Genomic DNA, 21,386 nt, shown 5'->3' on the forward strand with positions numbered 1-21,386 from the left:
ATGAACGGGTTGTTTCAACAAGATACCTATGCTTTCGTTCAACCACACCATTCTGTTCAGAAGTATCTGTACATGAAGTTTGATGAATAGTTCCACCAGAAGCAAGTAATTGTGAAAAATGATTTGAAGTGTATTCGCCCCCCAAATCACAACGAAACACTTTATGACACTAGAATGTTGAGTTTTCACAAGAGCTCTGAAGTTGTTGAAAATGATAAGATAATTAGACCTATGTTTCATAAGATAAACCCAAGAATAATGAGTGCAATCATTAATAAATAAAACATAATACCTTGAACCCCCTTTTGTAGGAATAGGAGAGGGTCCCACACATTAGAATGGATAAGATCAAATGGAGTAAAAGAAAGACTTTAAGAAAATGGTAAGGTAAAAACTTTGGCCAGTTTACAACCACTACAATCAGAAATATCAAAACTTTTTAAAGGTCCTAATACTCCTGTAGAAACTAAAAACTGCAAATGAGATGCCGAAACATAACCTAAATAAAAGTGTCATAAGTAAAAATCAGAAGATGAATGACTCAAATGAAAAGATGGTAATCTACACTTGAAGCTACAACTTCTGGTACTTTAAGTTGATCTAAAACATAGAGTCTTCCTTGCCCATGACCGGTCCTAATCAACCTTTGAGATTACATGTCCTTAACATAATATTTGGAAAAAGAAAAAAAGACTAGGTATCCAGACTCACACAATTGACTAACAGAAATAAGATTTAAAGTAAGACTCGGAATATAATAAACATTAGTAAGAGATAAAGAAGATGTAACAATTTAATCAACACCTACTAATGATATAGAAATACCATCCGTAGTCACAATAGACATAGATGAACTGGGAGAAAAAGAAACACAAGATGACAAATTGGATGATATATGATGAGAGGCACCAGAGTCCAAAATCCATAAGGATGAAAATATACTTGAAATACCAGACGATGACAAACATATATGAGAGGAAGCTGACATGACAGAGGGTTGTAAAGCAAGGAACTATTGAACTGCTCAAACATATATGAATCAGATTTACATATCTGTACGACCAAGCATGATGACAGAACGAATAATTCTCAGAATAGCCAAACTGTAAGGATACACATTTGTATGATTCGCAAAAACTGATATCAGGACGACCCATGATCACACAAAGAATCTGAGGTAGAAAAAGATGTCAAATGTAGAAATCAGTAGCATAGGGTGTTGGAAATCAGTAGAAAAAGACGCCAGTGCCGAAATCGACAACATAGGGCTTCGATATCGAAATCGGTAGAAAAGAGCGTCGGCGTCGAAATCGACAGAAAATAATGTTGGCGCCGAAATCGATAGGATAGGATGTCGGCGTCGAAATCAACAAAAAATAGATGTCAGCGTCGAAATCAACAGCAGGATAGAAAATAGATGTTGGCATTGAAATCAATAGCAGCAGTAGGAGACGACAGTGGCAATAGGAAGCAATAATAGGGGGTTGTAGAAAAAATTAGATCAGAAAAGAAGAACCGCTCTGATATCATGTAGAAATTAAGAGAAGGAAAAAACTAACCATATTATTGAATCTAAAATTGATACTTAGAAATACAGAGTATAAGGTCTTATATAGTTAAGTTAAGAAACCCTAAACTTTATTAAAAAAAAGGAAAAAGTCTAAATTGCCCTAAAAGCTATAAACAAATAAATATATAATCTAACAAGAGTTTATTTAAGATGATGTGCGGGAAAAACAAAGAAGGAGAGAGCCATAAAACCTTCCCCAATAATTGGAAAAAGATCTTTTGTTTTTTATCTTCATGAGTACTTATATGGTTCTCTGAAGAGTATTTCCACATCAGCAAGAATATCATCATTGCAGGGGCCAAAGAGGAGAGTATATCCGATAGTTGTTGGTTGTCTTTCTACTCATCTAGCGCCACATGTCAGTAGGAGGGGTATCTAGGAGACCGGGTCTGACAACCTCGTAACCATCACACCATTCTCGGGATGCCACACATCTTAGTTTGCAACTATTGCCAGCGAGCTTGCGTATGACGCAAACATATTTTAAGGATGTAGAAAATGACATTAGTACAGAGTGTCTTTGAAGGAGACCCACCTAGTCGAGCCAGAATATATAAAAAATATAATATATAGGAAAATATAAATAAGAAAATATCAATGAATAGGGGTCATGGATAGAACAGGTTCTAAATCACGATCAATTCCTTTTTCAAAGCTTACTGTAATTGCATAGGCCCTTCCTCATGCCACAAATGCCCTAAAAAAAGCAAAATCCTAGAATACAATGATAGAATTCGATTTTGAAGAAGTATGTCAGTGGCTGGAGCTGAGAAGAAAATATCGTCATGGATAACAAGGAAGACTAAGATGAAGTTTGCTATTGAGACTAAGAGAGAGTTAGAGACTGAGACTGAGAGTAAATCTGAGACTGAGATGAAGTTCAAGACTGATAAGGAATATTAGAATGAGATGAAGTCAAAGCAGGAGTATGAGATTGAGACTAAGAGGAAGTTTGAGATTGAGATGAAGTCTGACACTGAGATACAATATGCTGCTAAGACTAAAAGGGAATCTGAGACTGAGTCGAAGTCTATACGAACTAGACAATGAAAGTGAGGATACTGAGTAGATTCGATGAAATTTGAGTCCCACCTAAACAAATTAACCCTCCCTTGGATTAAGTTTGACTGAACTTTTTTGATAAAAGGTATTTACATTACAAAAGAAAGAATTCCTCACCCAAATACTCCAAAGTTATGTGAAGGGAAATTTAATTGAACTCTTAACCTAGTGATGGAAATCATCACATCAAGCACCATGAACGAGCTTCAGCTAGTCCCAAGAAAGCAGAATTAATATGACAGACAAAAATAAAATGGTACATGTATCTTTAAAGTTCACCCTCACAAAATGGTACATGTATCTACAGAATTAAATGCTTCCTGCAATTTTAAAGTCAAAAGACGTAGAAGGACCTTAACTCCTTGGTCTTTATTGTCCCTTTGCCCAACGGAAATCATCATCATCTTCTTCTTCAGAAGCCTCAAGACGAAATCGAGAGAGAGCCAAGAGAGTCTTCGAGGAACTGTTATGATTTCCTCACCCTGCCACTTCCCTTCCTTCAATCCAACTGCTAATCCATCCCTTTCTGCAAGCTGGAAAAGTGGAAGTAGAAATTGTCATGCCCTAAAAATCTGATCTTATTTTGTTTTTGCTTTGAAAACGATAATCTTTGTAGCACCGGTATTGTCAAAAACAATCTTTAATTCTCCTCCCTTTTCTAGTTGTTATCCGTCAATTATTACTTGACTCGCACCAACGCTTCTCAATTTTGCTGGTTCCGGAAATTCTAAGCCATGGCGGAAGTACTTCGGTCCCCTTCCCACTTCCCTTCTTCTCCAAGGCGTCCCCTTTCTTGCCACTCTGATGATGGCTTCAGCGGCCTTTTAAGCCCTTGCAGTGGGATCGAAGAGTGTGAGGAAGAGGAGGAACGACGTAGCAATGACAGCGGCGGCGACGGCTACAAGATAGAGAGGAAAGAGGGAGGAGGAAGAGTTGTGAGGAGGATGAGGAGGGACAAATGGGGAAGGGGAGGAGTGTTGGTTGCTACTCGAAATACCGTCCTAGTTTCCCTGTACAAAAGTTTATACAAGCATAGAACTATCCTAGCAACCCTTGTGCTCTACTGAAGTTAAATTTTGACTGCAAACGATGCTTAACATTATTAATCCAAATTGTCCTTCAGAAGTTAAATTTGGATTGGAAACGATACTTAACATTTTTACTCCAAGTTTAACCGATGTGATCTTCCTAAGTTAAACCATATTATAGAAGTTATCAAATATCTATTTCAAAAATCGGCTTCCAGGTTAAATATGATGAGACACTAGGCCTTCTTGGGTATGAGATTATCCACTACTTCCTAGACAAAACCTTTCAAAGAAATTAGATATTTAACTTCTTACAGTAAATTAGGTTTAACTATAGAGACCTTAATAGAAATGTCGGTGCAGCGGAGACCGGCAAGAGGGGGGGTGAATTGCCTGCGGATAAAAACTAAACCCTCCTCAAGGCTTTCAACTTAAATAATAAAGCAACAGTTATGAAATTCAACAAAACTAAAATAAACAGAAATAGATGACTCAGCTATTTACTTGGTTACAACCAAGAAGGTTGTTAATTCAAGGCAGTAAGAGAGTGCACTAAAAGAAGTCTCCTTCTCTGAAGGCGGAGTAGCCTTTTACACTTGAAGAGCACAGAACTGTTGCTTAGGAAATGAGAGTACAGGAGTTGTATTTCGAAATCGTTTGTATTCATTCTTCTTTACAGCTGCTCGAGACCCTCTTTATATAGGGGTTCTAGAGCTTATCGGATGACCTGATCTTCGGGATCAGGTTTTGACTCGAGAGGGATCGGTCGACCGATCCCCAGGTTCGGTCGACCGAACCTGCTGTACCTGTCCAGTCTTCTGTCCAGGTGCAGTCTCCGTGGATCGAGCTTAGGTTCGGTCGACCGATCCTTTTGTTCGGTCGACCGATCGGCCAACGGTCTCCAGCTGAGTTGGCCCGATCAAACTGCTCGACTTGGTCTCTGGATAAACTCGGGTTCGGTCGACCGATCGGTAGGTTCGATCGACCGATCAGCTCCACCAACAGTCAGCTTCTGACGTGGCATTCGACGTGTCTGCTGCGGTTGGCTTTGGTTAATGAAGGGTTCGGTCGACCGATCAATAGGTTCGGTCGACTGAACCGTTGACAAGTCAACTCCAGTTGACTTGCTCCCGTTCGGCTCCTTGGGTGATTGCGACCCACCGGAATACGGCTCACCCGAACCCAATTCCCGGCCTTCTCCTCGAGCAGGCTTCCGTCCGGCTTCTCGTCCCTCGAACGCCGCGCACGTTCTTCTCGCTCCACCGGAGTACTCTTCCGCAGCTCTCTCGTCCTTCGGACGCACCGAGCCCGTCGACTCCCTTCCCGTGTCGTCCTTCTCGCTAGCTACGTCTTTCGCTCGACTTCCTGTGCTCCTAAGTTCTTGCACATAGGGGTGAGTATTCGGTTAAAACCGAACCGAACCGAATTAACCGAACCGAAACGAACCGATTTGTTTTCGAATAAACCGAATCGAACCGATTTTCGATAAAAACCGAACCGAACCGAACAAACCGAACAAACCGAATAAACCGATTTTTTCTAAAAATTTGGTTTAGCTTAATAAAAATTTGGTTTGGTCTAAAATTTATGGTCTAAAAAATGATTTGGTTTAAAAATTCAGTCTATTCGGTTTAACCGAATAAAAAAAATCAAAACCGAACCCGAACCGAATTAACCGAATTAACCGAATTTTTAGAAATAAAAAACCAAATTTCCGAATAAACCGAACCGAATTTTTAAATTCGGTCGGTTTAATCGGTTTATTCAGTTTAACCGAACTTTTGCTCACCCCTACCTGCACACTCAGACACAGGGGTCAGACAAAACGCAGGACCTAACTAACTTAGTTGATCACATCAAAACTACCACGGGGTCCAACAAGAAACACATTATCGAAATATAAAATTGAAAAATAAAATTGATAACAAAAAATGATAACTTAAAACCAATAACCTCTTGTGTTTGGTTTTTCAAGATCTATACAAAAGATGAACTAGTTATGATACAGAAACTAATAACTAGTTATATCTTTTATAGCTTATAGAGCTCTTGATCTTCTGCTGTATTCCCCTCCTTCTCTTGGACATCATGTGGGCGACGATCTTCCAAGATGAAATCTACTCAAGCTTCTTCCAAGGCTTCCAAGATCCGGCCACCAACTAACCTCCAAGGGATGCTAGACAAGAGAGCTTCCTTCTCTTCTTCTCCTTCAAGCAACCAGCCAGCAAGAGATTACCACAATTGATGTCGCCGGCCTCCAAGGAAGAAAATAAAAAGAGAAGAGAGAAGGACAAGGGTCCCATTAAGGATTGGAAGAGAGGAATAGAAGATGTGTTATCTCATGAGGCACCCCTCCATCTCTTTTATAATCCTTGGTCTTAGCAAAAAAAGAAAGTTTTAAACATAATTAAAACTTCCTTATATTCCTTGCCAATGACTAAAAAGGAAAATTTTAAAATAAAAAATTAAAACTTCCTTTTATACTTGTCATAGTCGGCCACCTACTTGTGCTCCAAACAAGAAAATTTTAAACATAAAATTAAAACTTCTTTATTTATTTTTGGTAAGAAATTTTTAATAAAAAATTTCTCTTTTAAATCCCTTGTTGGTTATAAAAGGAAAATTTTATAAATTAAAATCTCTCTTTTAAAACATGTGGATGGTTACAAAAAAGGAAAGTTTTATCAAAAATTAAAATCTTCCTTTTAACTACAAATAAGAAAAAGATATCAAACCTTTCTCTTAATGCTTTGTAGAAAGTTATAAAAGGAAATATTTTAAAATTTTAAAACTCTCTTTTAAAACCATGACTTCAACAAAAGGAAATATTTAAAAAATTAAAACACCCTTTTATTTTAATGTGGCAGACCACCTTGCTTGGGCTCCAAGCTTGGCCGGCCATAAACTTGGCTCCATCTTTTGGCTTGGCCGGCCTTAGCTTGGGCTCCAAGCTTGGCTTGGCCGGCCACAATGAGATGGGTAAGAAGCTTGACTCTAAGTGGATATAAGGCTTTATAAATAGGAGGCTACAATAGGGACCGAGAGGAGGAATTGGTTTTGGTCTCCCGATGAACTTGAGCTTCCCGAGTTCACCCCGAACACCCAACTCAAGTTCATGAATAATAACTCATACCACTAAAAAGTTATTATTGCACTACCGCACCAATCCCATATTACAATATGGGTTCCTTTTTATCATGAGTGCGTTAGTCTCCCTGTGTTTAAGATATTGTATGTCTACTAATTAAATGAGTCATTGACAACTCACTTAATTAATATATTGCTCCAAGAGTAGTATCACTCAATCTTATTGTCATGTCGGACTAAGTCCACCTGCAGGGTTTACATGACAATCTTTATGAGCTCCTCAAGGGGGCATCATCAACCTAGATTACTAGGACACCGTTTCATTCTATAATCAACAACACATCATATAAATAATATCATTTCCCAACTTATCGGACCTATTGATTTAACGAACTAAATCGCACCCTCTGATAAATTAAAGAAATAAATATTAAGTATACGTGTTTGCTATATTATATTATGATTAAAAGTACGCACTTCCATAATAACAGAGATTTTGTTCTTTTATGTAGTCAGTATAAAAAGAAACTACCTCAAATGGTCCTGCTCAATACACTCATAGTGTACTAGTGTAATTTTATAGTCAAGATAACCTAATACCAAATTACACTACAACCACTCCAATGGTTTGTCCCATTCAATCTTGGTTGTAAGCTACTATTTATAATTTATAAGGAACTGATAACATGAACTTCTGTATATCTCCTCACACCATGTTATCTACAATTTAAATTAAATGGACAACTATACTTAGTATAAATGTAGATATTTGACCAATATAATTCTTATTTCAAAATAACTGTTTATACAAAAAGCTAAATTTTTAGTATACACTCTAGCAAAGAGGACGAGCAGCAACGACAACAATTGTCAGTGTTGCGTTGTTCTTGACGGGGTTCCAGAAGTCGCTACTTGGTTGCAAAACGGACGGCGCTGGCGGCGAGGATTTCAACTCCATGCAGATTGGGTAGCCCACCGAAGTGTGCCACGTTGCCCATGTCACTTTCGATCGCTTCCATGGATTCCTCGGCCTCCCCGTCGAGTTCGAGCCGGAGGTTCCTCCTAGAGCCCCAAGCATAAGGTCTGAAAAATCTTCTCCATTTTTTACTGAAGAAACTATCAACTAATTCATTTAACGATCAACAAAGGCACAACAATCACCACTTGAAACAAAGAAACTGAGTGGAGGAAGGAATTTAGGAGTTATTAAAAATCTACATTGTAATTCATCATTGGAATTCTTCTGTAGTGCGACTGTCTTTGGCGTTCTACAGAATCTATGCAATGCTCGTATGATGCTAGAGGCAATAGTGTTCCAACCATCCTTTTACTGATACAAATGCGTCTTTATGAGCAAGGCGGCCTTCGGGTATATCTCCTGAATTTAAATGCAGTGTTAGTCACAATTTGAGATTCAGATATGATTTTAATAACAATGAACAGGCTGAAGGAATCTTCAGAATTAACGCTGAGAACACTCAAGAGGAATATGTCAAGGACCAGCTAAATAATGGAGTAGTTCCAGAGAGTGTTGATGTTCATTGTTTGGCAGGTTTAATAAAGGTGTCACTGAAACCACATCATCCCTATTGAATCCCTTCCATGTTCAAATAAGTCATGAAGCTAGTTTCTTGCAGATCTAGAAGCATTGACAGTTTTTTAATATAAGAAATTTGAAAGAAGTTATTGCTTCAATATGCCAATGTTCTATAATTAGTTTTTCCCTCTGATTGTTTGAAGCCATCATTAATTCTATAGATGCCTGCTTATCCATTTTCAAGCTTTGATCTAAAAGGTTGTCGATATATACCGCAAGCTTTCAATTTCCAAGAACATGTTGGTCTCATCTGATACCAGGTTTTCTTCCTTCAACCCTTGTGCATGCCTGGTTTAGAGAGCTTCCTACTGGGTTGCTGGACTCACTATCATCTGAGCAGGTGATGCAATGCCGAACCGAAGAAGATTGTGCCCGACTTGCGAGTTTGCTGCCACAGACAGAGGCTGCTCTGTTGGATTGGGCTGTCAATTTGATGGCCGACGTTGTCTAGGAAGAACAAATAAACAAGATGAATGCACGCAACATTGACACAGTGTTTGCTCCAAACATGGCTCAGGTAATTGATGGCGGATGCATTTTGGTTTCTTCTCTGCTTATATTAGAATCATCGATGTTTTTGTAGTATCAATCGTTTGTTTTCAATTCCAGATGGTCGATCCTTTGACTGCACTGATGCATGCAGTACAAGTGATGAACTTCCTGATGATGCTAATCTTGAAGACACTGAAAGAGAGACAAGATCCAACTTTGGATGATGCTTCTCTTTCAAATGCAGATCCATCTGATGAGAATGGTCATGCAAGCCCTGAGCTCCACCTCGAGTCTTGCCGTAAGGAAGCAACTGAACATGTGATTGATGAATCTTCTCTAATCCCGTCCGGAAGCTGAGTCAGATGGACCACCGGGTGAGGTGGCGAGAACGTTGACTGAGTCACGACGTCCCGGAGGGGGGCTCCCGTGTTGACCAAGTCTTCGGAAGTCCTCTGGTCAACGCTACCTGCAGTCAGCGACCGGGTTGACCCGGCCCTGGTACAACGATGCTCGAGGTAGATCCAACGAATATATGAGTACATGATTAAGCCATAAAATAATAAAAATACATATGGAATATGAACGGAGAACGTACCCTGGCCCAGGGGGCGCCCTCGGATGGGACGCGGCTCGAGTTGTTGGGATCCGGAAGAGTAGGTGACGTCCGATTAGGATGGAGAGCTGGATCTGACGAAGAGAAGCTGAACGAGGCACGGACCCAGAAGACGAGTTGCAGGTCGGGATATAATATCGGCACGCAGACCGGGATAAAGCACCGGCACACAGATCGGGATAAGGTATCGACACGTAGACCGAGATAAGGCACCATCACGCAGACCAGGATACAATACCAACACGCAGGTCGGGGCCCGAGATCGACACACATGCCGGGAAACGAGATCGGCGCGCAGTCCGGGAAATAAGATCGGCACGCAGGCCGGGAAATAAGGTCGGCACGCAGGGCGGGAAATAATGGCAACCCCACGGCTGGACACAACACACATAGTCTGAAACATAACCGCGGCTTGCAGGCCGGGATATAATAGCGGCCCAATAACCACAGCATAAAAACATCACACACGTCGAGTCGGAACATAATGACCACGAGAGCTCGGAGGGCTCGGATCGAGAGCGGGATCGACGTTGGACCTAAAGACTAGGGCCCTAGATGATCGAATCCGGCCGCGAGGCTGCCGGCAATGGTAATGACGTTGTGAGGTCCGTCGAGACAGTGGGTCGGCCAACGACGGCTGTCGGTTGCCGCGGGAGGTGCCGGCTGTGCGACTACAGCGCGTGGATGTTGTCGCGAAGGGCTGGTGGTGCGTGGAGGCTGCCGGCGACGGCTATGGACACCAGAACAGTGAGCATACAGTGTTGTCGCGTGTAAGAAGAGGGAGGCAACGTCGGCGTCGCTGGCAGAAGCTACAACTGGGGAAGTCGGCGACGAGAGGAGAAGGGAGGAGATGTCGACCGGCAGCGAGAGCTGCTCAGCGGGGGCTGTGGAGAGGATGACGACGCCACAAGGCGAAGTTATGGCCGGCCGTGTGTTTAACCGGTGCCGAATCTGTCCAGTAGAGGCGTCGCAGGAAGGAGAGGGAGAGAAGTGGAGTGGGCAGCCGGAGGCAACTCTGGCGAGAGAAGAGGATTAATGGCTGGTTTGTCCGTCGAGTCGCGCGGCAGCGTCGCAGAGAGGGCAGAGGATCGGCAGAGGTGCTGGCCGTGGGAAGAGAGGAGGAGAGGTGGTGGGCGGAGCCGGCTCCGGCGACGTCGACGCGAGGAGAAGGCCGCAACCAGGTGGGCTGGCGGTGAGAAGAAAAAACGCACCCCCTTGCTACAATGCTTCTTTTCCTCTCTTAAAGCCCTAACCCACAAAAAGACCAAAATGCCCTCCCTTTCTCCCCTAATTTCCTCTCTACCCTTCTCCCCATATCTGTATCACAAGCCTCCCCTTCAAGTCTAGTCGAAGGAGGCGCAAGTCCGACTGACTAGACCCATCCAAATGAAACACAAAATCACTACTGAATGTCGAGTCATATTGCGGACCTGTCATATAATGTCGAATGAGTAACTGTGGACGATGAGTACCTGACAGAGCGACGAAAGGAATAAGCGCCGACCGAGCGACAAAAGACATATCGAGCGAGTGTCGAAAGAGCGATCTAGCGAATGTCGAGCGATATCGAGCAGACGGTCGAGAGATGCTGAGTAAAACGATCGAGTGACAATAAATCAATACCGGGCGACCAAAAAAGTGTCAACCAAGTGATAGTAAATCGCGACCGGGCAATAGAGAAAAAGATAGATGAGTGAAGTAACGCGACCGAGAAAAAGGTGCTGATCGAGCGATCGTAAATCGCGATCGAGCAATAAAGAGCATGACCGAGCGAGTGTCGTCCGATCGACAGTGCCGGCCGATCAACAGTAAATCATGATCTGGCCACAAAGAGAATAATGGGTGAGCAAAGTCATGAACGTGACGGAGCGAATGCCGACCGAGCGACAGTGGATCGTGACCTGGCAATAAAGAGCGTGACCGAGTGAGTGCCGACTGAGCGACAGTGGATCGCGACCTGGCAATAAAGAGCGAGACTGAGCGAGTGTCGACTGAGCGACAGTGGATCGCGACCTGGCGATAAAGAGAGTGACCGAGCGAGTGCCGACTGAGCGACAGTGGATCGTGACCTGGCAATAAAGAGAAATGACGGATGCGCAAAATCATGATCGTGACCGAGCGTGTGCCGACCTAGCGACAATGAATCCCGATCGGGCACTCGAATAATGATAACCTGGCCATCAGAAAATGTTGAACGGGTCGCAAGATGATGAATGAGCGATATCAAACGCGCGACTGAGCCAACGCCGATCGAGCGACAGTGAATCCCGATCGGGCAATCGAATAATGTCGATCCGAAAATAGAGAGAATGCCCATTGAGCAAAATAAGAACGGGCGAGAGAAATGCGAATGCTGAGCGCTGGGCAGAGCGACGAGTGAAGCGATGAGTGTCGATCCAGCAACAGCAGTGAGCGAAAACGTGAGCTGAGAGTGTCGGGCAGAGCGGCAAGTGAATCAAGTGGGATGCGTGCCGGGCAGAGCGGCGAGTGAGTCAGTGCCGACCGAGCAACAGTAGTGAGCGAAAACGTGAGCTGAGAGTGCCGGGCAGAGCGACAAGTGAATGGAGTGATGAGTGCCGACCGAGAGGTCGTTGGGCGTGAGAGCACGCTCACTTATAACTTGCACTGGGGCGAGAATCTAGGTCAATCGACCGGGAAGGTCGTTGGGCGTGAGAACCTTGCTCACTTATAACTCGCACTGGGGAAAGAGTCTGGGACAACTGACCGGGAAGGTCGTTGGGCTTGAGAGTCATGCTCACTTATAACTCGCAGTAGGGCGAGAGTCTGGGACAACAGACCAGGAAGGTCGTTGGGTGTGAGAGTCATGCTCACTTATAACTCGCACTGAGGCGAGAGTCTGGAACAACCGACCGGGAAAGTCGTTGGGCGTGAGAGTCATGCTCACTTATAACTCGCACTGAGGCGAGAGTCTGAGACCCGAACTGGAAGGTCGTTGGGCGTGAGAGTCGTGCTCACTTATAACTCGCACTAGGGCGAGAGTCTGGAGGCGTGAAAGTAGAGCTCACTTATAACTCGCACTGAGGCGAGAGTCTGGGACAGCCGACCGGGAAGGTCGTTGGGGGGTTAAGCGTGAGAGCAGTGCTCACTTATAACTCGCACTAAGGTGAGAGTCTGGGACAGCCGACCGGGAAGGTCGTTGGGCGTGAGAGCCTTGCTCACTTATAACTCGCACTGAGGCGAGAGTCTGGGACCCGACCTAGAAGGTCGTTGGGGATACTCCGGTCCGAGACCGGTGGCGATACTCTGGTCCGAGACCAGTGGCGATACTCCGGTCCGAGACTGGTGGCGATACTCTGGTCCGAGACCAGTGGCGATACTCCGGTCCGAGACCGGTGGCGATACTCCGGTCTGAGACCGGTGGCGATACTCTGGTCCAAGACCAGTGGCAATACTCCGGTCCGAGACCGGTGGCGATATTCTCGACCTCGAACGGGGGAGGTAAGAGAGGATATACTCCGGTCCGAGACCGGTGGCGATTTTCTCGACCCCGAACGGGGGAGATAAGAGATGATATACTCCGGTCTGAGACCGGTGGTGATAGCTCGACGCCGAACGGGGGAGATAAGAAGGCGGATAAAATGGTCCAAGACCAATGAAGACTGCTTAACCCTGATCGCGGAGTGATGCCGACCGACTGAGGATCTGTCTCGACTCCTCAACTCCCGAATACCCGTGGAGTGAGGGGAGAAGATAATAATCTGAGCCCTGACTGTCAAAGGGAGGGAAGCCAATATACAGGAGCAGAATCCATAGTCATAGAAGGAAGTAGAACACCGCAGGTATAGGTAGCAGAGCCTGTAGATGTAAGAGGATGCAAAACAGGTGGAGGATGCAGAGCATATAATAATAATAGAGTGCCTATAGCAGTAAGAGAATGTTGAGTCCCATGATGAAGGGTGCAGAGCCTATAATAAACCTGATCGGGGAGCTGGGCCCCTGATCCCTGATTAGATAGTAAGACCCCTAGCCTGTAATCAAAGAGCGAGGCCCTTAGATCCTGATCGAGAAGTCGTACTACGAGTCAATGATCGGGGAGCTGTGTCCCTAGTGCATGAGCGGGGAGCTGTGTCTCAAGTGTATGAGCAGGGAGTTGTGTCCCAAGTGTATGAGCGAGGAGCTGGGCCCCTAGTGTCCGATCAAAAATCGAATGCCCTAGTCTTTGACCAAGGAACTAAGATTTTACTCTCTTATCAGGGAGCTATATCAGTTCCTATAATCGTAAAAATGGAGTAGAGCTTGTAGCGTACCTGATCGGGAAGTCGTGCCAACCGGCTAAGGGTTTGTCTCGGTCCCTTAACTCCCAAATACACGTGGAGTCAGGGAAAAAACATAACGAAAAAACTAACCTATCAGCCAACTGAAGCTCCACTCGATCCCTCGACTCCCGAATACCGGTGGAGTGATGATAGAAAATAATATGTATATCGAGATCCTCCGGGATTGTGATAATAGCATAGAACCTCCCAACGTCATCCATCTTCACGTTCCGGAACAAGTTGTTGTGTTCCCACAGACGGCGCCAAATTTGATCACGTCCGGAAGCTGAGTCAGATGGACCGCCGGGTGAGGTGGCGAGAACGTTGACTGAGTCGCGACGTCCCGGAGGGGGGGGTGTGCTGAGATGGCTCCCGTGTTGACCAAGTCTTCGGAAGTCCTCTGGTCAACGCTACCTGCAGCCAGCGACTGGGTTGACCCGGCCCCCGGTACCCTGATGCTCGAGGCAGATCTAACGAATATATGAGTACACGATTAAGCCATAAAATAATGAAAATACGTATGGAATATGAACGGAGAACGTACCCTGGTCCAGGGGGGCGCCCTCGGATGGAACGCGGCTCGATTTGTTGGGATCCGGAAGAGTAGGCGACGTCCGATCAGGATGGAGAGCTGGATCTGACGACGAGAAGCTGAACGAGGCACGAACCCGGAAGACGAATTGCAGGTCGGGATATAATACCGGCACGCAGACCGGGATAAAGCACTGGCACACAAACCGAGATAAGGTACCGGCACGTAGACCGGGATAAGGCACCAGCACACAGACCAGGATACGATACCGGCACGTAGGCCGGGACCCGAGATCGGCACACAGGCTGGGAAATGAGATCGGCGCACAGGCCAGGAAATAAGATCGGCACACAGGCCGGGAAATAAGGTCGGCACGCAGGCCGGGAAATAAGATCGGCACGCAGGCCGGGAAATAATGGCAACCCCACGGCTGGACGCAACACACATAGTCTGAAACATAACCGCGGCCTGCAGGCCGGGATATAATAGCGGTCCAATAATCACAGCATAAAAACATCACACACGTCGAGTCGGAACATAATGACCGCGAGAGCTCGGAGGGCTAGGATCGAGAGCGGGATCGACGTTGGACCTAAAGACCAGGGCCCTAGATGATCGAATCCGACCGCGAGGCTGTCGGCAACGGTAATGACGCTATGAGGTCCGTCGAGACAGTGGGTCGGCCAACGGCGGTTGTCGGTTGCCGCGGGAGGTGCCGGCTATGCGACTGCAGCGCGTGGATGTTGTCGCGAAGGGCTGGTGGCGCGTGGAGGCTGCCGGCGACGGCTATGGACACTAGAACAGTGAGCATACAGTGTTGTCGCGTGTAAGAAGAGGGAGGCAACGTCGGCGTTGCTGGCAGAAGCTACAACTTGGGAAGTCGGCGGCGAGAGGAGAAGGGAGGAGATGTCGATCGGCGGCGAGAGGTGCTCAGCGGGGGCTGTGGAGAGGATGACGACGCCACAAGGCGAAGCTATGGCCGGTCGTGTGTTTAACCGGTGCCGAATCTATCCAGTAGAGGCATCGCGGGAAGGAGAGGGAGAGGAGTGGAGTGGGCAGCCAGAGGCAACTCTGGCGAGAGAAGAGGATTGATGGCTGGTCTGTCCGCCAAGCCGGCGGCAGCATCGCAGAGAGGGCAGAGGACCGGCAGAGGTGCTGGCCGTGGGAAGAGAGGAGGAGGAGAGGTGGTGGCCGGCGCCGGCTCCGGCGACGTCGACGCGAGGAGAAGGCCGCAACCAGGTGGGCTGGCAGCGAGAAGAAAAAACGCACCCCCCTTTCTACAGTGCTTCTTTTCCTCTCTTAAAGCCCTAACCCACAAAAAGACCAAAATACCCTCCCTTTCTCCCCTAATTTCTTCTCTGCCCTTCTCCCCATATCCGTATCATCCTCTAACCTCACTTAACGATGCTTCAACTGAGGGGATGACATCATGCTGTGAACAAGAATCCTCTGCCAATGGATCTGGCATTGTTCATGCAAATTCGCATGGAAAGAAAGCCAACCGAATCCACAGCCAGTCACAGGAAGGGAAGAAAGGCAAGAGGACTACCAACCGGTAGAGCTTCCTGGCCAACTCAGAAGTCCAAGGGGACAAGCGCCATTGTTGTGAGTCATATGAATTCCAAGGTGGAGCGTATAGAGGCATGTAATTTGTTTGTAGGTGTGTGAATTTGTAGTTCAGACGTTCTGTCTCCATTTTTTTCTGTCCTCGTGTTTCATTATCGATCGGATGAATCAGATTAAATCTTAAGGATACTTTGCACATCATGAAAATACTGCACATATTTTAAAGATGTCATGATACCTTGAGATTTAATCTGATTCGTCCGATTGACAATGAGATACGGGGACAGAGAGAAATGGGGACAGAGGATCTGATCTGATGGATTTAGTTCAGATCCTCTGTCTCTATTTCTCTCTGTCCCCGTGTCCCATTGTCGATCGGACGGATCAGATTAAATTTTAAAGATACTTTACACATCATGAAAATACTGTACATATTTTAAAGATATCATGATACCTTGAGATTTAATCTGATCTGTCCGATCGATAATGAGATACGAGGATAGAGAGAAATTGAGACAGAGGATTTGATCTGATAAATTTGCTATGTGTGTTTTATTGGTTAATGTGACAAAAGGTGATTCTATTCTATATCATTATCATTATCATTATCATTATCATTATCATTATCATTATGAACTTATAAGAAAGTGGTATATTTAATATATATTTCTGTTAGAAATAATTAATAAAAATATTTATAATAAATAAATTATATGTAATTGGAATAATAATAATAATATAATTCTTCCAGACACGTTAAACTCAAACTTATTTGAGAACGGATCATGACACAAAATAATTTTTAAAGGAAAACGGTTGAAGAATAGAAAGATGTATACAATATATTGAATAATTTAACATAGATTATAGGAGTAAAATGTAAAATTTAAATTATGGGAGATAAAATAAAAATATATTATTGGATAGAATTGCTGGGTCCGGCCCGGCCGTCCGGGCTTGGCCTTTGTAGACAAATAGGAGCTGAAACCCTAGTACTCACCTTTTAATCCCACTCGCCGAGCCGCAGACTCGCGGCCTCCTCTAGCTCTGCACGCTGATCAACCTCTGCATCAGGATCGAGAGCTATGGTAAGCGTAAATCGATCTCATCTTCTCAAGTTTAATGCTTCTTATTCTTCCTTGGTGCTTTCTGGTATTTCGACTTGCTTACGTACCCTTTTCGTGCACTAAACAGGCGCCGAAGAAGGAGAAGGCCCCGCCGCCGTCTTCGAAGCCGGCCAAATCTGGGGGAGGCAAGCAGAAGAAGAAGGTGTGAATCCCTTTTTATTGTAAAAGTCTGGACTTTTCCCATTTTTTCTTCTTTAGTGGTGTATAAGTGGGTTGGTACTTGGATTGCAGAAGTGGAGCAAGGGAAAGCAGAAGGAGAAGGTGAACAATGCGGTTCTCTTTGACCAAGCGAACTACGATAAGATGCTCTCCGAAGTTCCCAAATACAAGCAGATCACCCCTTCGGTGCTGTCTGAGAGATTGCGGGTAAGAAAGCCTGACTTATTCATTTGTTATTGTCCATACTCTTAAGGGATATAATTCGGATCAGAATTCAGTAACACTCTTGCTCAAACTGATGTATTGTTGCTGGGTATGTGACTGAAAGCTTATCCTTTTGATATGTGATTGTGGCCATGCCTTGACCAATCTGTTATTTACAAAAGGGACAAGGGTTTATTCAATGCATTTTGTTTGTTTGATTATACTCTTTCAAACTGATTAGGAGAGAGTAAAAGAGTTGCCTAATTGAGTTGTTATTTAGTTTCTCAGTATGCATCATTCAATCCGGAGTCTTCTTCCTACTGGCTCGAAACCTATAGTTTGTGTAGTACCGGGATATTTGGAGGGGGATATTTCTCCCAATATACCCCCATCTCAATATCTCTAGGGGAATATTTTTGTAGCGATGTGAAATCACCAAGCATATTCTCTCTCTTTGTTTTTTTAACAATTTTTTTTAAAGAGAACTTATGTTGGCGCGTGGGTGAGAGAGGATATTAAACTTCTGGTTAAATAAAATATTATTATTAAATTAATTATATTTAATAATTATTAAAATATATAAATAAATACTAAGAAAAAATTATTTATGAAAATATCCATGAAATATATTAAATTGAAATATTAATAAATATAATTAATTTGATTTAAAGGTAAAATTAGATATAAATTAATAAAGTGATAGTGAGATCCATAAATATTTAGAGCAATGATATGCTCAAGGAAAAAAATTTAAGGAAAAGTTCAAGGATAGACACATAAAATCATAGCCCACCATTTCCTTTTTGTGGGCCCCATCACTTTATGGGCCCCACATAAAATATTTAATTGGATAAATATTTAATTGTGAAATTTAGGATATTTAAGAGTGAGATTTGATAGATGGATCTCATAAATTTTTGGTTTTGAGGATTTGGGATATTTGGCGAGTAAGATATTAGATTGATAATGTGGATACAAGAACCATAAATATTTAGGAGAAATATTTGGTCTTATTGTGGATGCTCTAATGAGTTTCAGAGTTAATCATTTAGCTGTGTCACTACTTTATTTGTGTTGGGTAATATTGATGCTTTGGTAAAATTGATCTCTTTGGCAAAAAGCATGTGATTCCTGTCATACTTTATTACTCTATTCCTTATCATTTCATGACACTATAACTATATAATTCATGTAAAAATATATAAGATTAATTAAATTGGAGTAAGGTTAGTCAATTCAAGATCTAATGTGTATGATGTAAAAAGTTGGTATAGATTTTTTTTATTTAAAAGAACTATTTTTTTTTGTAAGTGCGTTTTAATTGGATTCACTGTTATGTGAGATGTGTGGTCTTCATATTTGTATTACGCTGTGCCACTTTCAAGTTCTGCCTATGTTATGCCACTTAATTTTCTTGTGATGGATCTTTTTGACTATCATCAGCCCTGAAAACATGGATCTGTTCATTGGTAACATTATGTTGTGCTGCTGCTACCTTTGGTCGATCTTTGATTTGACAAAGTAACTGTACTTTTGATGATTGTCAGTCCAGTGCTTTCTTTTGCTCATGTGTTTCAGTTAATTTATTCCCTTCATTTCAAATTAATATACATTCTTAAAATATTTAACCGATTGTTCTAAATTGTAGTTTGGCAGTTTATTCAAGTTCTTACCTGGCCATTCTACTAGTTTGTGATAATCTGTGAGATTTCTTATTGCAGCTGCTGTAGGGTCATCTTTGCCTACTTATTTTGTCTTAGATATTAATTGGTAAATTTTAGTTTTCGTCTCTGCAGATTTTCTTCATCTTAGTTGGTTATTGTTATTTGCTCTCCATACACTTCCAATGTCTAAAATAACTGTTTGTTTGTAAGTCGAATGAAATTTGTATGGATTGAGGGGCTTCCGTTTAGTTCTTTTTCAAAAGAAGACTTGAACTGAGATAGTTCTTATTTGTCTTCAGATTAATGGTTCGCTTGCAAGGAGGGCAATAAAGGATCTGATGGCAAGGGGAGCTATCAGGATGGTTTCTGCTCACTCAAGCCAACAAATCTACACTAGAGCCACCAATACTTGACAAGTCTCTCATTGTAGTTCACTAGGAAATGAAACATGTTTTCGTTTATCATCAGATGTTATTTTCATGCTGCTGTTCACTAGGATCTGATGGCAAGTTCTTATTCTGTCTGAAGTATTTTTATACTTTAGGTAACAATTTTGTTAATCTTCAAACACAGAAAGCCAGTAACCGTTAACTACTCAGAAAAGATAATCTGATACAAATCAATCAGTCAGATACAAGACTGAACATAAGAATACATACTAATTACAATTTCCATCTTCAAACAAGGATAAACAAAAATTGTACAAGCTAATTACACAATTAAAAAGTAGTGTTGGATGCATACTCAGCAACAAGTGGGGCAATGGATGAGACCATTTTCGTTGCACGCTTGACATTTCACCGTCTTCTTCTGCTCCTCATCCAACACCTTGCAGCTGCCGTTGCAGTCCATGCACATGACGAACCTCACGCCTGCGCAGGCCTCGCACACCGTCGTCACCCTCGGAAGTTCGTTTAGCAACAGCCCCAGCTTCCCCTCCTCCTCCAACTTCAGCACCTCCTCCGCGCCGCCGACGAGCCTTCCCTTCACGAAAACCATCGGAATGCTTACTTCCTTCGCTCCCATCAGCGACCGCACCTCTTCTCTGTACCCCGAGTCCATCGAAATGTCCCGCTCCATGAACTGGACACGGTGAGATTCGAGCGCCGACCTGACGGCGTTGCAGTGCTCGAAGGTCTTCCTGATACCCCGCAGCGTCGTCGAGTAGAAGACCACCGTGTTCTTGCCTCCCGGCGGGCACATTTCGTCGAAAGATCGAAGCAATAGAGCGGAGTCGCGGGCGTTTTGGGTTCTAGGAACTAAAGTTACCTTCTTTTTTATCCTTTCTCCTTCCTGCAGATGCTCCCTCTCCAGAGAATCGATAAACACGGGATCGAAGACAGGACTAAGGCTCCTCCTCGAGGCAGAACCTACGGAATCTCTCGCCGATGCCGGCGGTGTGAAGTTTCTCTTCTTCCCTGGAGTTGGCGTCGGAATCCGCTTGGTGTTGTCTAGAGAAGAGAGGAACTCGGGGTCGAAGACAGGACTAAGGCTCCTCCTCGAAGCAGAACCGACGGAATCTCTCGCCGGCGTGAGATTTCTCTTCTTCCCCTGAGTCGGCGCTGGAATCCGCTTTTTGTTGTCGGAAGGACTGAAGGGCCTCAGTATCCGATTCAAGTCAAAATCCCACCTTTTTGACTCCTGCGGCCGCGCCGACGCGTTCTCCTTCCCCGTCAATCTCCCCTTTTGCTTCGCCGCTGAAGCCAGCGGAGTCGAAAGGTGAGATTTTTCCTGCTTCTTAAGCGGGGTCCAAAATGGCGTCTCGTCGGCGAGGTCCTCCATGAGTTCCCGTGCGTCGATAATCTCCATCGGCTCTTCCTTTGCGACGACTTTGTTAAGGAAGGAAACGTCAAGAGGAGGAGGTCGCTGGCATTCCCTCTTGATGACTTCCCGTTCCTCTGCTTGCTGGTCGGGTTCATCCCGTTCGAGATTTAGGGCGCCGTAGGTGGTGGAGGTGAGCGAGACAACGTGGTCGGAGAAGAAGATTCCGCCGTCGAGATCGTCGGTGGAGAGCGGCTTGGAGGCAATGCAACCCATGATCAGTAACTTCCTTCTCGGTGAGTGGAGTCTTTGTACCTCCCAAAAGTAACGGCTACTCGACATTATTTTCCCTTGTATTCGTTCCAACGGTCGAAAAGAAATAATATATATATATATATATAATATTAGAACAAATAACTTGGATGAATAACTATTATTATGTCAAATCTATAGAAAGACAGTTTTATCCATTTAATAGTAAAGTAGATAACACTATTTTAGAGATTTTTATGAAGCAACAACACCATTATATTCTCTCAGTTATAGATCCCGTTCGGAGGCTGAGTCAGACGGAGGCTGGTCGAGGTGTCCCGATGGTTGACGGAAGGTCGTAGAAGATGATTCGGCTCCCACGGGTGGCGACGCTG

The 21,386-nt window shown here is 44.0% G+C and overlaps 3 protein-coding genes and 1 pseudogene across 3 annotated transcripts; 2 read left to right on the forward strand and 2 right to left on the reverse strand.

Annotated features, from left to right (window-relative positions):
* Positions 1-3,363: 3,363 nt before the first annotated feature.
* Positions 3,364-9,350, forward strand: LOC122024328 (annotated as a pseudogene).
* Positions 9,351-13,739: 4,389 nt separating this feature from the next.
* Positions 13,740-15,527, reverse strand: LOC122024329. Its single transcript, XM_042582939.1, has 2 exons — positions 14,271-15,527; positions 13,740-14,196 (listed from the first exon to the last, which is right to left on the reverse strand). Exons 1-2 carry the CDS (start codon positions 14,773-14,775, stop codon positions 14,018-14,020), a joined length of 684 nt encoding a protein of 227 aa, XP_042438873.1. The 5' UTR covers positions 14,776-15,527; the 3' UTR covers positions 13,740-14,017.
* Positions 15,528-16,775: 1,248 nt separating this feature from the next.
* On the forward strand, positions 16,776-19,546 carry LOC122025536 (40S ribosomal protein S25-like). The gene is made up of 4 exons (XM_042584349.1): positions 16,776-16,912; positions 17,019-17,093; positions 17,183-17,317; positions 19,278-19,546. The coding sequence occupies exons 1-4, from the start codon at positions 16,910-16,912 to the stop codon at positions 19,389-19,391; spliced, it is 327 nt and encodes a 108-aa protein (XP_042440283.1). The 5' UTR covers positions 16,776-16,909; the 3' UTR covers positions 19,392-19,546.
* A 24-nt stretch (positions 19,547-19,570) lies between these two features.
* LOC122025535 lies at positions 19,571-21,066 on the reverse strand. The gene has a single exon (XM_042584348.1). The coding sequence runs from the start codon at positions 21,013-21,015 to the stop codon at positions 19,723-19,725; it is 1,293 nt and encodes a 430-aa protein (XP_042440282.1). The 5' UTR covers positions 21,016-21,066; the 3' UTR covers positions 19,571-19,722.
* Between the last annotated feature and the right edge of the window lie 320 nt (positions 21,067-21,386).

Source organism: Zingiber officinale, chromosome 9B (assembly GCF_018446385.1).
Source record: "Zingiber officinale cultivar Zhangliang chromosome 9B, Zo_v1.1, whole genome shotgun sequence".
Classification (NCBI taxonomy): domain Eukaryota; kingdom Viridiplantae; phylum Streptophyta; class Magnoliopsida; order Zingiberales; family Zingiberaceae; genus Zingiber; species Zingiber officinale.